This window comes from Chiloscyllium punctatum, chromosome 7 (assembly GCF_047496795.1).
Source record: "Chiloscyllium punctatum isolate Juve2018m chromosome 7, sChiPun1.3, whole genome shotgun sequence".
Classification (NCBI taxonomy): Eukaryota; Metazoa; Chordata; class Chondrichthyes; order Orectolobiformes; family Hemiscylliidae; genus Chiloscyllium; species Chiloscyllium punctatum.
The window spans coordinates 116,741,022-116,756,503 of record NC_092745.1 but is presented as its reverse complement, the minus strand read 5'-3'; the positions used below and the strand labels follow the sequence as shown (position 1 = coordinate 116,756,503).

Genomic DNA, 15,482 nt, shown 5'->3' with positions numbered 1-15,482 from the left:
CGGCACATGAGCTACAAATATTTATGCCTTCAAATAAAAACAGTCCTTAGCAACCAATAATTGAAGAGAAGGAATCCTTCAAAGCATGTTCTGCAGCTGCAACTGAAACAGGTTCATGTGATGAGCTTTGAAGTTTGCCTGGAGCTCTGACCACCTGATCTATTACCAGGAAATGGAATCCCAGCTGTTACCCTAGTCCCTGAAAGACTGAGAGGTTTCAGGTGACTTCTGAGAATAGGTCTTGATAAGTCTTTAGGGAAACTTAATTAATTCTCCCTGTGCAACCACTGTGATAATAGTCTGGTTGTTGACTTCCTGGTTGGTGGCATGATATTCTGAGCCTACTTGTCGCATGCGCACACTCAATGGGGCTAAAAAATGCAATTCTTTGAGTCAAATTTCCTTTCTCCTGTCAGAAAGTGTTTAGATCAGGACTTTTACTTGTCCTTCTAACTCTGCTATGTTCCTAACCCAGATTCCCAGTGACATATGCTGCAGCATAAAAAGAGAGTTAAACCATTTAAAGAGAAAAGAAGAATTCCAAAATAAAATCTGTGGAGTTTTTATGTCCATACTCAAGTTAAAATGAGTCATAAAAAAGATGAACAGAACTCCAGGTTTTTGCCAATCTGTGATGTGGGGGTGCCGCTATTAAACTGGGGTGGACAAAGTTAAAATCACACAACACCAGGTGATAGTGCAACAGGTTTATTTGGAAATACCAGCTTTCAGACTCAAGGCTTTATGAAAAAAAAGGTGACATCTCAGCTCAAACAATGCAGGCAGTCAATCCATGTAATACTTTATAAATTCCTACTTTGGAAATAGAATCAGTCTGACTCAAGATTGGGATACGACAGATCTAACCTCATACCTTCAATGCATTGTCTGAGTTGAGATGTCGCCTTTTTTGAGAAAACCTTAAGCTATCTTGAGAACGTGACTTAAAAGAAGTTCTGGGATTTACATATTGATGAAGCAAAACCTGCAACCCATCATAAAAGGTTAAAGACTTAATAGCAATCTAGGTTTATTCAATATATCATTTCAGTTGTATGACACTGTCATCTTTTGCTATAAATTCTGTCTCTTATGATCATGTTCCAAAGCTACCTGATGAAGGAGCAGCACTCCAAAAGCTAGTGCTTCCAAATAAACCTGTTGGACTATAACCTGGTGTTGTATGATTTTTTAACTTTGCCAATCTATGACACTGACTGAATGTTTAAAATATGCACAAGCAAAGTTAAACATGAAAATGCAGAAGGTGCTGTCCAAAAGTCTGTGCTTCTCTAAAGGGTGCATACCCTACACATTTCAACCAAACTGAAATCACTGAACTGATGAGAATTTGCCCTATTGTGCTGTTTGTCTGACCGTAAAAAGTTATGCCTTGTTAAATGAGGCATAACTGGTCTATTAAAGGCATGCTAAGTTCAAAATTACTTATCTAAAATCTTTATGTTTCTGAAACTGATTTCATATTGGTGAAATGTTGAATTTCTCCATTAGGTAAAAAAATTCAACTTTTTAAAGAAAGTTTGTAAAATTTCTTTTTAATATTTCAGTTTCAACCTTAATCCCATTTGTATATATGAATCATTTATTTTGCTTTCTAAAATGTGCAATAAAAAGGGAAGGATAATAAATACACTTGATTCCTAGTTAACATTTCAAATCAGAACTGGGTAGTTACAAAGCAAAATGCTATTTCCATCAATTTATAGGCATGCCTTTTGCATTGCATACAGTTCTTCTTAGTGCAATTCACTTGTGCTCAACAAAATAGTGTAATATCATAGGGATGTTCATTCTACAAACTTTGGCTTTCAGCACAAGCTACCAGTGATAGTGTTGACAAAGATGAAAATAGGGGGATGCTTTAAATGTAATCTATTCTATTCAATTTCTGCTGTACTTATAGAGTCATAGAGATGTGCAACAGGGAAACAGATCTTTCAGTCCAATTCATCCATGTCAACCAGATATCCTAAATTAATCTAGTCCCATTTGCCAGCACTTGGCCCATATCCCTCAAAAACTTTCCTATTCATATACTCATCCAAATGCCTTTTAAATATTGTAATTGCACCAGCCTCCACCACTTCCTCTAGCGGTTCATTCCATACATGGACTATCCTTTGCATAAGAAAGTTACCCTGAAGATCCCTTTTAAATCTTTTCCCTCTCACCTTAAACCTATGCCCTCTAGGTCTGGACTCCCCCACCCCAGGGAAAAGTCTGTTTACTCTATCCATACTTCTCATGATTTTAAAAGCATCTAGAAAAGACACACGATCAGGCAATGCAAAAACTGTCAAATTAGAAGTAATTATATATAAGCACTGATAAATCAGATTTTTAAAATACTATAGTTATATCTTCTCATTAAGACTGTTTTTCTTAATTGGAAACAACAAAGATCTTTTGTTCTTTTTCAATTAGGTGCAAGGAATCCTACCTATTGTAAACAAAACAAAAAACCTGGGACACTTGTCACATAACTCATTGATCCATAACAACATGATAAATCATAGCAGGAGTAGACCACTTGACCCGTCAAGCGTCCTGTACCTTTCAATAAAATTGTCGCTAATCTTCCACTTCAATTCCATGTACCCAACTCTCAATCTCTTGAATCGATTAGTGTCTGAAATCGATCAGTCTCAATCGAATCTATTCAATGACTGAACAATCCCACAGTTCTCTGAGATAGAAAACTCCACAAATCCATAACTGAAAAAGTTTCTCCTAATCTCAATCCTAAATGGTTCATCCTGAGACTTTGAATCCTAGTTCTAGACTTTCCAGTAAAGGGAAACAGCTTGTCAGTATTCACCCTGTCAAGTCCTCTAATGCATTACTAAAGGAACTTATGCCTCCAGAATTGTCAACGATAAGAATAGAATCCGAATATGTTGCCCACAGTAATATATTGACCCTGTAAAATTGACAAGTATGGAGATGTTAAAGAGATGTTTTGGAAATGGAGCTGGATTTTCATCTTTGAGACAAGAATTAGGAGTTGGGACATTTCCAGATGTTGCACCTAATTTATCTAATTCCTGTTTGTGGCTGTTGACACTGTTTTCATTTGTTTTCTATTTTCCATCTAGTTGGTTTGGACATTCAGCAGAAGTATTCAGTCTTTTATTCAGGGCCAAAGAGGTTTGGAACTCATATTGTTCATGAAAAGTCTGATGTACAGCAGTCGCAATCAGCTAAACAGAAAAAGACAGCAAGTCCATTAATGTTTCCCACTATTAATGCAGTTCAGGGTATGTTTTGATTAATTCTTTGAATCATTGTAAAAATGATATGAATAATGAATTTCTATGGTGGGGAGGATATCCTTTTATGTCTAATTGTTTGGGTTGCGAGGGCTGAGAGCAGGATTGTCTTTTGACAAGACTCTGCAGAGAATTATTCCTTCAAAGCTGTGCTAATTATTAATTTTTTGAACATTAGTATGTTCTCCATTTGAGTCATTGAAGTTGTTTAATAGTTATTTTCTCTTCGTTGCCTGGAGGCATCTGGAGCAGTAGCTGTAAGAGCATTACAAAGAGTGAAGGCAGCTAAGTTTTATCTGGCAGAGGGAAATATAATTCAAGAACATAGAAAAATATAGAACAGGTACAGTCCCTTCAGCCTAATATGTCTGCGTCGACCAGAATGTAATTCTAAATGAAGCCTATCTGTCTGCAATAGTCCGTATCCCTCTGCCTAAATACCTCTTAAATGTTACAATCGTCCCTGCTTCTATCACCTCATCTGGCAGCACACTCCTACCACCCTCTGCATAAAATAACTTGTCTCACACATATCTTCGAAATTTTCCCCCTCTCACTTTAAATCTATGTCCCTTAGTATTTGATATTTTCATCCTATGCATGCCACTCAAAGTTTTATATACTTGCATCAGGTTGCCCCTCAGCCTCCAACACTCTAACGAAAATAATTGTTCAACCTCTCCTTATAGGTAATGCACTCTAATTTAGGCAACATCCTGGTAAATGTCTTTTATGCCCTCCACCAAAGCCTCCACATCTTTCCTGTAGTGTGGCGACCAGAACTACATGTAATACTCTAAATGTGGTCGAATTAAAGTTTTATAGAGCTGCAACATGACTTCCTGACTGTTATATTCAAAGCCCTGACTGATGAAGGTAAGCATGTCATATGCCTTCTTTACCATCTTATCCACTTGTAATCACATCCCAAAATCCCTCTGTATATTAATATTCCTAATGGCTCTGCCATTTACTGTTTACTTTGCTCTCAAAATTGCACTCCAAAATGCATCACATCAGAATTGTCCAGATTAAACACCATCTCCTGTTTCTTCACCAAACTTTATAACTGTACAGAGGAATCTCAATTATCTGAAGGACATGGGCGGGGAGTATTTTGTCCGGTTAATTGAATTCCAGATAATCAAATGCCGGATAACATAGTTTAGCCGAGCATTGGAACATTGCAATCTTGCCAGATAATCCAATATTCGGATAATCGAATGCCGGATAATCAAGGTTCCTCTGAATGTCCTGCTGTATCCTTTAACCACCTTCCCCAGTATCCACAAATCCACCAATTTTTGTGTCATCTGAAAATCTACTCATCCAACCGTCTTTATTTTCATCCAAATCATTTATATATATTACAAACAACAGAGGTCACAGCACTGATCCTTGCAGATCACCACTGGTCACAGACCTCCAGTCAGAAAAGCACCCCTCTGCAACTACTCTCTATCTTCTATAACCAAACCAATTTTGTATCCAACTTACCAACTCATCGTTGATCCCACTTGACTTAATCTTCTAGATCAGCTTATAATGAGGGCCCTTGTCAAATGCTTTAGTAAAGTCCTTATAAACAACATACACTGCCCTACCCTCAATTATCTTCGTCACTTTCTGAAAAAAAATCAAATTTGTGAGACAAGACCTCCCCTGCACAAAGTCATCACACTCACTTTTCACAATGGTGAAATGGGTATGACCAGAACTGAATTACTTTGACATTACCATTAGATTACCATCTCATCACCAAAACAGCCTATCACCACAGGGTTTCTTTTCCTTCAATATTATTTTCTTTGATCTCCTTATCAAAAGCTAAATTGAATCAGGGAGATAGGCAAGGATATTTCCATGATAGCTTGTTGCCAGGCTTACCACGAACTCTGGGGAGGTGAATGTACTTTCAGATTGCAGCTTGTAGATTTTCAGCCCCTTTGTTCCATCTGTTCAGACACACATACTGAGGAGAATTATTTATTTATTTTGCATTGGGCAGATGAGTCTTATGATTTAAGGATTTAAAGTACACATCATAATACTCTCAACACAGTCTAGAAAAATGGCCACACTGGAAGTTGTAAGCTTACATCTAGCAATGGTGCATCTTGGATTGCCGAAATGTACTCACTAAAAATGAATTCAAAGCTTGCCGTGAGATACTGCTCAGACCTACAGTTAAGTGCAGTTAAGTGAGGGTGAGCAAGTATAAATTAATTTACTTCAAATTTAGTTAATGAAATAGAAACACCACAAATTATATCCAATTCTGTCTGTTGGAAAGATGTGATTAAGAGTATCACTTCATGTTTACTTCATGATGATGCCTCCACATTAAACTCCTTTGAAAGGCATAACCTCATCCCACCAATTTAGTGGTCAAATGGTCACTACTGACTGGCAAGAAATGCACACTTCAAATATGCTACAATTCAAACCCTGCCGTTGTGAGGTTGAGAAAAATGTCATCTGTGGATATATGCCTCCTTTTTTAACCTTGAAATTAAGAAGTACAAAGTAGGATTTTTCCACTACATTTCAACTATTCCTAAATTTCCTTTATCCTAACAGATTAAGAGCAGCAGAAAACCCAATTGTTTCTCAATTAACCACTTAAGTACCACAGCAAATCCCAAAAGCTGTCTCTTGTTCTCCTCCAAAGATGCAATGTCCTAATTCCACAAATACCCAGCAAAAAAAAAACTACTTAGCATATGCATATTAATACCTAACTGTACAAATTATTTAATAACCTGTTACCAAATCATTCTGGCAAATTAGTGCTGGACTTCCTCCAAGATAAAATGTACTGAATTCTGGATAGTATTCCAGATAGTGTCTAACAAAGCTCCTGAGCTACTGATGCATTATTTAGTGCTTTTGTATTTCAACTCATTATTATTCAGATATATGGATATACTCAAAATTGGGATTATTTTTAGAGAAGATAGATTAAGGGAAAATTTAAAAGATTTTTATGGTGTTCAAAATTTTAAGGGATTTTATTAGATTACACAGGAAGAAACAGCTTCCATTGAAAAGAAGATCCATAACCAGAAGGTGGGTATCTAATTCCCTAAAAGCCAAAGGGGTGATGCTGCAAAACTGGTCCTTTATTCTAAAAGCTGTACCTTTACTCAAGGATACTGTGTCCTTGGTTTTTTTTCAGAGGGGTCGTATAACAGTCTGGGCTCCGAAACAACTGGTTTGGTATGGAGATGAAAGGGTTTACTGAGAGGCTTTTTTGTTTTTACATAAACAGATTAGACTTGAGGCCAAAGCTTTCATGTTTTAGGAGTAACCTGTATAATGAAAGGGGAGTGGTCAGTCCTGGAAGCTAAAGTCTTGTTTGAGTCAGTTCAGCTGTGGGCTGTGTGGAAACAGGCTGCTGTACTCTCTCTCCTTCTGCCCTTCTGACTTTGCCCTGTAAGCCTTTGTCTCATTTTTGCACTGTGTTTAAGGGGTTTGTTTATTGGGACTGTTGTTTATTTTCAGAACAGCATAATAAAGTCTAGCTTGGATAAAACTGAGTTCAGTAGATATTCAATGTTCTGTTCTTTGTGTTTCATCCCGTAATTTTGTGAATAAATGTTTCTCTGTTTTAAATCCTGATAGTCAACCTAGCTAACTTACTCCAGGTAATTTTCACTGTACACTTAGCAAAACAAATAGCAAAGTTATGATCTGGGCTGCCTGCTTAAGAAGGTTTTGAGTGATCTGACCTAGTCCATAACAGTGAAGAGAAAACTTTAGGTTGTTGTTATGCTCTGGAAGGCATTGTGTGCAAGGATTATAGAAACAGATTTAATACATGTCCTAAAAAATAAAACATTTCAGGATTATGAAGAAAATGTAATGTGCTCATACCATACTTCTTTCAAATATCCATGCATGCACAATGGGCCAAATGGCATCCTTTTATGGTCTGTAATTCTATGATTCTGTCTGAGATCACTTATGATAAAGGCCAATGTTATATTAGATTTTTTTCATTGACTTTTAAACATGCATCTTAACTTTTAGTGTACTCTGAAATCCGTTTGCTCCTCCATAGCTCTTTGTCTATTCTAAAGAAAATATTTTGAATATTTTCCCTGAACCAAAATAGCTAATGATACACTTCCAACATTAAACTTCCCCATCGTAGTTTAGGACTCTCAATTTATGTTCTGTTCGACTCCTGTCTGCACAACTTACTGTACCTGCTTACTTTATTTCACCTGCAAACTTGGGCATATAATTCCTTATTCTTTCATTTAAATCATTGCTATATGTAAGTTATAAAGCTCAGGCCACAGTTCAAATCCCTGGAGAATACCGCCACTTGTCACATCTTCCGGTCAGAGAATGCCCCCTTTATCCCTATCTTTTGCCTTTCACTTCTATTTGCCATCCGACAACTCAATATTGTTTCCAATTCTGAGCACTTTAATTTTTTTTATTATAATCTCTTTGTAGAACCTTATCAAATAAATTATAAAAGATCAAATAGACATCATTAATTGAAACCACACTATCAACCATGCTGTGACTGCCTCAAAAAATCTTCTGGATTGATCAGCTTTACAAATTTGTGTTGTGTTGGATCTGTTTATAGTTGACTAAGTGCTCAGTCTCTTTCCTGGAGCTTTGTCCCCACAATTAATTTAACATGATAGCTTTATAGTTACCACTTTTTTTCCCTCCACCCACTTCCTAACCAATCAATCAGAGAGCAAAAAGGGACTCTGCAATGCTGAATGAAATGCTGAATGATTGATATATTGTCATGTGTACCAAGGTACAGTGAAAATATTTGTTTATGCGATCATAGTTAGCAAGGGTGTACAGATCAAAAAGACTTTGAGGCATACAGGTTACATTGCACAGGGCATGTCCTAGACGAGATCAGCCTCAGCAAGATCAGCATTATTTGAGGCTAGAGAGTTCATTCATCACTCTAATGATAGCTGGGAAGAAGTTGTTCCTAATGTGTGTGTGTTCAGGCTACTGAATCTTGTGCCTGATGGATGAAATTGTAGGAGATCATTACCAAGATGTGATGGGTTTTTAATGATGCTAGCAGCCTTTTCAATCATTTATATAACAAAACATCTTAACAGTAAAATGTCAGCATATTGCAATTTCATTTCAGCAAATAACCTTCAATACTTTCTAGGTTTGTGCTAGATGCAATGGTTCTGTTTAAAATTTCTTAAAGTAATCTCTTGATATTTGAAGATGTTTCACATTCTGCTACTTTATCCCCATTGTGTCTTACATTGTAAATTCAGGTTCTACCAATGAACGAAGCTACACAGAACCTGGAAAAAGACATTGTAATCATTACTGCAAAAATAAAGACAAGTGTGGTCATGAATGTTGTAAGTGCTAATAAACCAACATTGGCAATTTATTTAGTTAAGTTTTAAAATGTTATAACACATATTTTGTCAAATATTTCATCACCATTGGAAAGATGTTGTGAAACTTGAAAGGGTTCAGAAAAGATTTACAAGGATGTTGCCAGGGTTGGAGGATTTGAGATATGGGAAAGACTGAACAGGCTGGGGCCATTTTTCCTGGAGTGTCGGAGGCTGAGGAGTGACTTTATAGAGGTTTACAAAATCATGAGGGGCATGGATAGGGTACAGAGGCAAAGTCTTTTCCCTGGGGTCGGGGAGTCCAGAACTAGAGGGCATAGGTTTAGGGTGAGAGGGGAAAGATAGAGGAAGTAGTGGAGGCTGGTACAAACATTTAAAAGGCATTTGGATGGGTATATGAATAGGAAGGGTTTGGAGGGATATGGGCCAGGTGCTGGCAGGTGGGACTAGATTGGGTTGGGATATCTGGCTGGCATGGACGGGTTGGACCAAAGGGTCTGTTTCCTTGCTGTACACCTCTATGACTCTATTTCCATTTAGTATAATCCATAAATGCTTAGTACTATTTTTACCCTGAGCCACATGGAGCAGGAAATTCATCTTAAAGTACTAATAACCTTGCCTGTACGCCAATTTGCTTTGTATTAAAACAGTTGCCAAAGGAAGCTGAGAAATGCACCTCATTCTCTCTTGTGTTTGGTTTCTTCTTCCTGCCCCTGAAATCTCCATACTCTAAAGCTTAGTTGAGAGCCATAAAATTTAGTTCCCAGCCTCCTACTACTTGGCATTGCTTTTGACAGCCAGTTGCCACTTCCGACAAGTTTTATTGAGGAATTTGAGTGAGGTTTCAGAGGAGCTCAAATTTCCTAGGACTCATAGAGTTAATATTGCAAAATATATCAGCTACTTCACTGTCTGTATATCTAACTGCCAATCCAAGTTACTATCAAGACTCTGATTTCTCCCAGTTAATCTATCTCCATCGCATTTGTTCCAGTGAGGCCAACTTCAACAAGGAAACATCCAAAATCTCCACCTCTTTCCTCAAACAATGATTCCCCAGCACCGTTATCGACAGAACTTTCAACCGGGTCCAACTCATCTCCTGCACTTCTGCCTTTAGCTCCTCCCTTCCTCCCGCAACAGCGATAGGATTCTTCTTGTCTTTACTTACCATCTAACCAGCATCCACATCCAGAATATCATCAGCTGCCATTTCCACTACCTCCAGCTGAATGTCACCACTTCTCCCCTCCCATGTCCGCATTCCGTAGAGACCACTCCCTCCAGGACAGCCTGCCCCTCTCTTCCTTCACTCCCAACACCACCCCACAGCCCCATGACATCTTCCTCTGTAATTGCTGAAGGTGTAGCACCTGCCCATTTATCTCTTACCTCTTCAGTATCCAAGGGCTTAAACATACCTTCCAGGTGAAGCAGCCCTTTACCTGCATTTCTCACAATCTAGTCTATTGTATTTGCTGCTCACAAAATGGTCTCCTCTACGCGGGGAAATGAACTGACTGCTTCGCAGAACACCTATGTTCTGCTCGCAAAAATAATGCTGAGCTTCCAGTTATCTGCCACTTTAACATACCACTTGCTCCTTGGCCAACATCTCTGTCTCAGTCTTGCTGCGGTGCTCCAGCGAAGCTCAGTGCAAACTGGAAGAACACCGCTCATTTTCCACTTGGGGACCCTGCAGCCTTCTGGACTCAGTATTGAGTTCAATAATTTTAGGGCTTGAACTCTCCCATGTCCTAGCCTCCAACCTCTCACACCAGTTGTTATCACATAGTCTGCCATTACATGCTACCCATTGTATGCCACTAACAATCTCCATTAACAGTTATTCAGCCTCCTAGTCAGATCGTTATCCACTCCTTTGTCCAACTGTTCTTCTCTGTCTTTGGACTCTATCCTAATCCCCCACCTTATTTTAGATTAGATTACTTGCAGTGTGGAAACAGGCCCGTCGGCCCAACAAGTCCACACCGACCCGCCGAAGCGCAACCCACCCAGACCCATTCCCCTACATTTACCCCTTCATCTAACACTATGGGCAATTTAGCATGGCCAATTCACCTAACCTGCACATTTTTGGATTGTGGGAGGAAACCGGAGCACCCGGAGGAAACCCACGCAGACACAGGGAGAATGTGCAAACTCCACACAGACAGTCGCCTAAGGCGGGAATTGAACCTGGGTCTCTGGTGCTGTGAGGCAACAGTGCTAGCCACCGTGCCGCCCATATAAACTGCATATAAACCAACATTTTCCCAATTACTGTCCATTCTGAGAAAGGATCACCAGACCCGAAACTCTAACTTCTCTTCACAGATGCTGCCAGACCTGCTGAGCTTTTCCAGCAACTTCTGTTTTTGTTGTGTATGATTTCTTCCCCTATTTTCCTTAGGATTTCAATATATTCGATTAGATCAACTTATTTTAGATTAACTGATTTCTGTTAAATAATGCACCGTGATGTTTCCTACTAAAACGATATTTTTTTTTCTTTAGGTAAATTTGGAGTATTGGTTGGTAGGAGCTCCACAACACCTCAACCAACAACAAATTTTTCTTCCTATCTCAATGATCTTAAAAGTAGAAGCGAGACTTCATCAGCTCCATCAATTAAACGATTAAAGGTAACTTTACTGCACCATAGTAAACATTCAAAATATCATTTTACAAAGACGTAACTAACTAAAGGATTGCATTTTTTATAATAGATACAGACAATGAATGAAATAGGACCAGTACAGACAATGAATGAAATAGGACCAGTAAATCTTCAACACTTTGCTTACACAAAGAAAGCTCCATTGTCAACATTACCTAGGTAATGGGATACTTACAGTAAATAACGTTATTTCATTTGACATTGGGATTAAGGTTTATCACATTATTTTTCATATACTGGATTAGTGGTGCTGGAAGAGCACAGCAGTTCAGGCAGCATCCAACGAGCAGCGAAATTGACGTTTCGGGCAAAAGCCCTTCATCAGGAATAAGGCTTTTGCCCGAAACGTCGATTTCGCTGCTCGTTGGATGCTGCCTGAACTGCTGTGCTCTTCCAGCACCATTAATCCAGTATTTGGTTTTCAGCATCTGCAGTCATTGTTTTTACCCTTTTACATTATTTTTCATGTTCAATTACTTTCAAGGTACGATGAAACAAACCTTGATCCAGAAGCTCAGGCACAAAACCAGAATAATTTAGACTTCAACGTAAGAAGCTGTCACAAACAACAGCCACAATATTATAATGAAGGTGGGTCAGTTGGGGAATTTTCTTTTGCACTTCTTCTGCTATCTCTGTCCTCAGTCCTACTTTGTATGTCCAAGAATGGGATTCAAGTTTGAGTGTTATTGTTCGCAACATCAATAGTACTGCTTACATATTATTATGCCATTGACAGTAATACACAATGCTTTAGACAACATCATCATCATGTCTGGCAGTACCTGTAAGGAGAGAAAAGAGCTGATGTTTCGAGTCTAACTGACCCTTTGTCAAAGACAAAGGGTCAGTTAGACTCGAAACGTCAGCTCTTTTCTCTCCTTACAGATGCTGCCAGACCTGCTGAGATTGTCCAGCATTTTCTCTTTTGGTTTCAGATTCCAGCATCCACAGTAATTTGCTTTTAACATCATCATCATCATCCTTATTTTAAAATGACAACAACAAATCTTCCAATATTCTGCATTTGATCTTCAGCATTTTATTTGGAATTGCCTCATTTGTATAACAGTTTTTTCTGTATTATATTAACAAAGGTTTTGGTCTGTTTATTTTTGAATGGTTATGTGATGTTATTGAAATAGTAGAGAGAATATGAAAACATTAAATGTCAATATGTTAATGTTCAAATAATCTAATTTTAACAATGAAGGATTCTAAGTGTACACTAAATTGCAGAATATGGTGTCCAAAATACTCAATGTACAGCAGATTATTCACCATCTAAAAAGGAAAAAAAGTCTAAAGTAATGTTTTGGGCGATACCCCTTTGCAGGAACGAAGGATGTTTTAGTATTGTAATAGTGTTAGGTTAGTATGCACCAGTATGATATTTAGAAATGTGTAGTGCTATCTACATTGATTAAAATATCCATACAATGTCAATGACATTATCATCCATGAGATTGTTTGGAAGGTCTTTGTTGTTTGCTCTGACTATACTTTATAATCTTCTTTAAAATGCATAATTTGTGATTTTTAAAGGAAACCTTTAGTGTTACCAAGGGAATTGACCAAACATTTATATTTCTATTCAGTAACATTCAAATGTAAGCACAGTGAATTGTGGACAATGTTCCCAATATACTGTAGGGTTATATTTTTGTCTTTACTACACACAGCCAACCAACACACCAGTTTTAAAATTTTTATCCTTGATATTCAATCACTTCATGGCTTCACCCTCCCTTTACATGTGGGATTCCAGCCCCATCTCTTGAGCATCTCTTATTTTAATTGTTCTGCCATTAGAAGTGTCTTTATGTGTTTAGACACTAAGCTCTGTAATTCCCTTGATGAACTCCCCTCAATGATGTGACTTTTCATGATGAAGAGATCTTATCTAATGATGTTACTTTCTGTGATTGTTCCACCTTATAAAATCAGATTTTCTTGATTTATATGGATATAAATATGGTGACTATGGTGTCACGGTAGTGGAGCAGGTTGGTGCAGAACCTCATTGTAGCAGATTTGAACTCACAAGCTGCTGAAATTAGCTAAAGCACCTAGACATTGCCAGTTATTTCAGCCCAGAGATGAGGGTTTAGCATTCACACATACAGCAAACAATTCAAGGATGACACAAATGAAAGTCCAGAAGAAACTTTAAACTACCTTAGTTGGTGATTGGCATGTGGTGTGGAGAAGACCATTTTCTATAAAATATTTTGTCAAAATTATTTAAATAATTTTTTCTGAAAATATCCTGCAGCTCCTTCACAACAGAATTCAACTGTGTTTCCATCACACCAAACTTCTGTAGAATCTTTCAGTTTCAACTTTACTGATGCAAATGAGAGTGACTATTGGTCGCCAGAAGAGATGAATGTGAATTTTGACCTAGGAGATGACTTATGGAATGACTTTGATGATGAGAAGTTAGTAAATGCAAGCAATTCTATTTGTTCAGAGGAAATGAACATTAATGAACATTATCAAACAGGTATTTATGCTGATCTTTTTAATTATTCTATTCTCTTCAAATCTCTTAAGATTTAATTTCTTCATGAAGTTTCAGTGGTTGGAAGTTTTGATTGATAGTAACAAAACTTTTCAACTGCCAGTCATCTTTTCTTGCCTGAAAAAATGGTGATTGGCAGAGGAAAATCAAATTGTACATTGATACAATGATACAACCATTTCCTTGTCCGACTCAAGTTTTAATTATACCATTCAATGGCCACTTAGCTGACAAGAGTGTAAAACCAGTCGTAGGTCCAATAAATGTTGAAATCGGGACATGGTGTAGGATCTTGTATAGGAGGAATGGGCAGATGAAGCAAATGTATCCAATTCTACTTTCTCCAGCTGTTGGCAGGCTTAACATATGGTCTTTAAAAGGACTATTGGAGGGAAATACAAAATTGCATCCTTTTCTAAGATCTTCACAGCAGCAAGAGAAAACCAACCTGTCCTTTTGCTTCCTCCTCAGGATCACAGGATTTATATTCCAGCCAACTCCATGCAGAAGCTGGCTAAAATTCCAAGGTCCAAAACAAGCAAGCAGCAGTGCAACATCTATTTGGACTCACACTGTCAGTGCAATATTCTGCAATATTCCCACTTGGTATAAACCTCCAGCCTTGAGAGCTGTCACATGTGTATTGCTGATATTGTTTTACTGTGTGTCTCTGAATATATCTGTACAATTCTTTTGATTGGATGAAAGAGAAAGTATTGAATTTAAATGGCATTTTTCACAACCACCAGATGTCTCAAAGTGCTTTATGGCCAAGATATTATTGAAGTATGGCCACTCTTATACTGTAGGAAACATGGGAGTCAGTGTTTTGTACAGCAATCTCCCACAAACAGAAGTTATAATAGCCAGATGACTTGTTTCTTATGAAGTTGATTGATGGGTAAGTATTCGTTTGGAGACTGGAGATAATTCACTGCCCTTTTTCAAAATAATACCATGGGTTCTTTACAACCAACCAATGAGGCAGATAAGCCTAAGTACTTAAACTCTCATCTGAAAGATAGCACCTTTCACAGTGTAGCTCTCCCTTAGTACTGCAATGAGTATCAGCCTTGATTTTTCAGGTCCAGGTCTGAAGTGGGATTTGAAGCTAGAACCTTGTGACTCAGAGTTGAGAATGCTACCAATGGAGCCATGGTCGACAGGAGGACATTTCTTGAAAACACCACACTTGCAATGTTCTCAATTTCATCCTATTTTAAATTAATATGCAAATAATAAGAAACTTACCAAACTTAGAAATATTTATTTCTCCATGTAGTGGATTTTGAAGTCAGCTTTAATTGGATTTGTTTCAAAACTGTAATGTTTGAATGCTTTTGCATTGTTGAGAATTCTGATAAACAAGTATTATAATTTCTAAGAGGCAACATTAAAAGTTCAGCATTTCTGCTCAGAGAAGTAACTTTTATATACTTAGGAATGATTAAAAAGTCAATCAAATCTAAAAATGTTCGATTTTGTATTATCTAAACTGATTTTTTTTGGCATATATCCAAACTTAACAGAGTACAATCAGTTGTCTGAATGTCCTTTGAACAAGTTTCAAAACCAAATAATGAACGACAAACATAAAAGGTGAGCTTTACAGT

General features: G+C 37.7%; 1 protein-coding gene across 1 annotated transcript in view; it reads left to right on the top strand.

Annotated features, from left to right (window-relative positions):
• The window catches only part of hfm1 (helicase for meiosis 1), a 193,310-nt gene that overhangs the window by 137,318 nt on the left and 40,510 nt on the right, over nt 1-15,482 (top strand). Inside the window, exons 26-31 of the mRNA XM_072573276.1 lie at nt 3,117-3,278; nt 8,573-8,662; nt 11,183-11,310; nt 11,395-11,504; nt 11,830-11,936; nt 13,621-13,851. Of these exons, the coding sequence (XP_072429377.1) occupies nt 3,117-3,278; nt 8,573-8,662; nt 11,183-11,310; nt 11,395-11,504; nt 11,830-11,936; nt 13,621-13,851 (828 nt within the window). The remainder of the gene's footprint in view (nt 1-3,116; nt 3,279-8,572; nt 8,663-11,182; nt 11,311-11,394; nt 11,505-11,829; nt 11,937-13,620; nt 13,852-15,482) is intronic.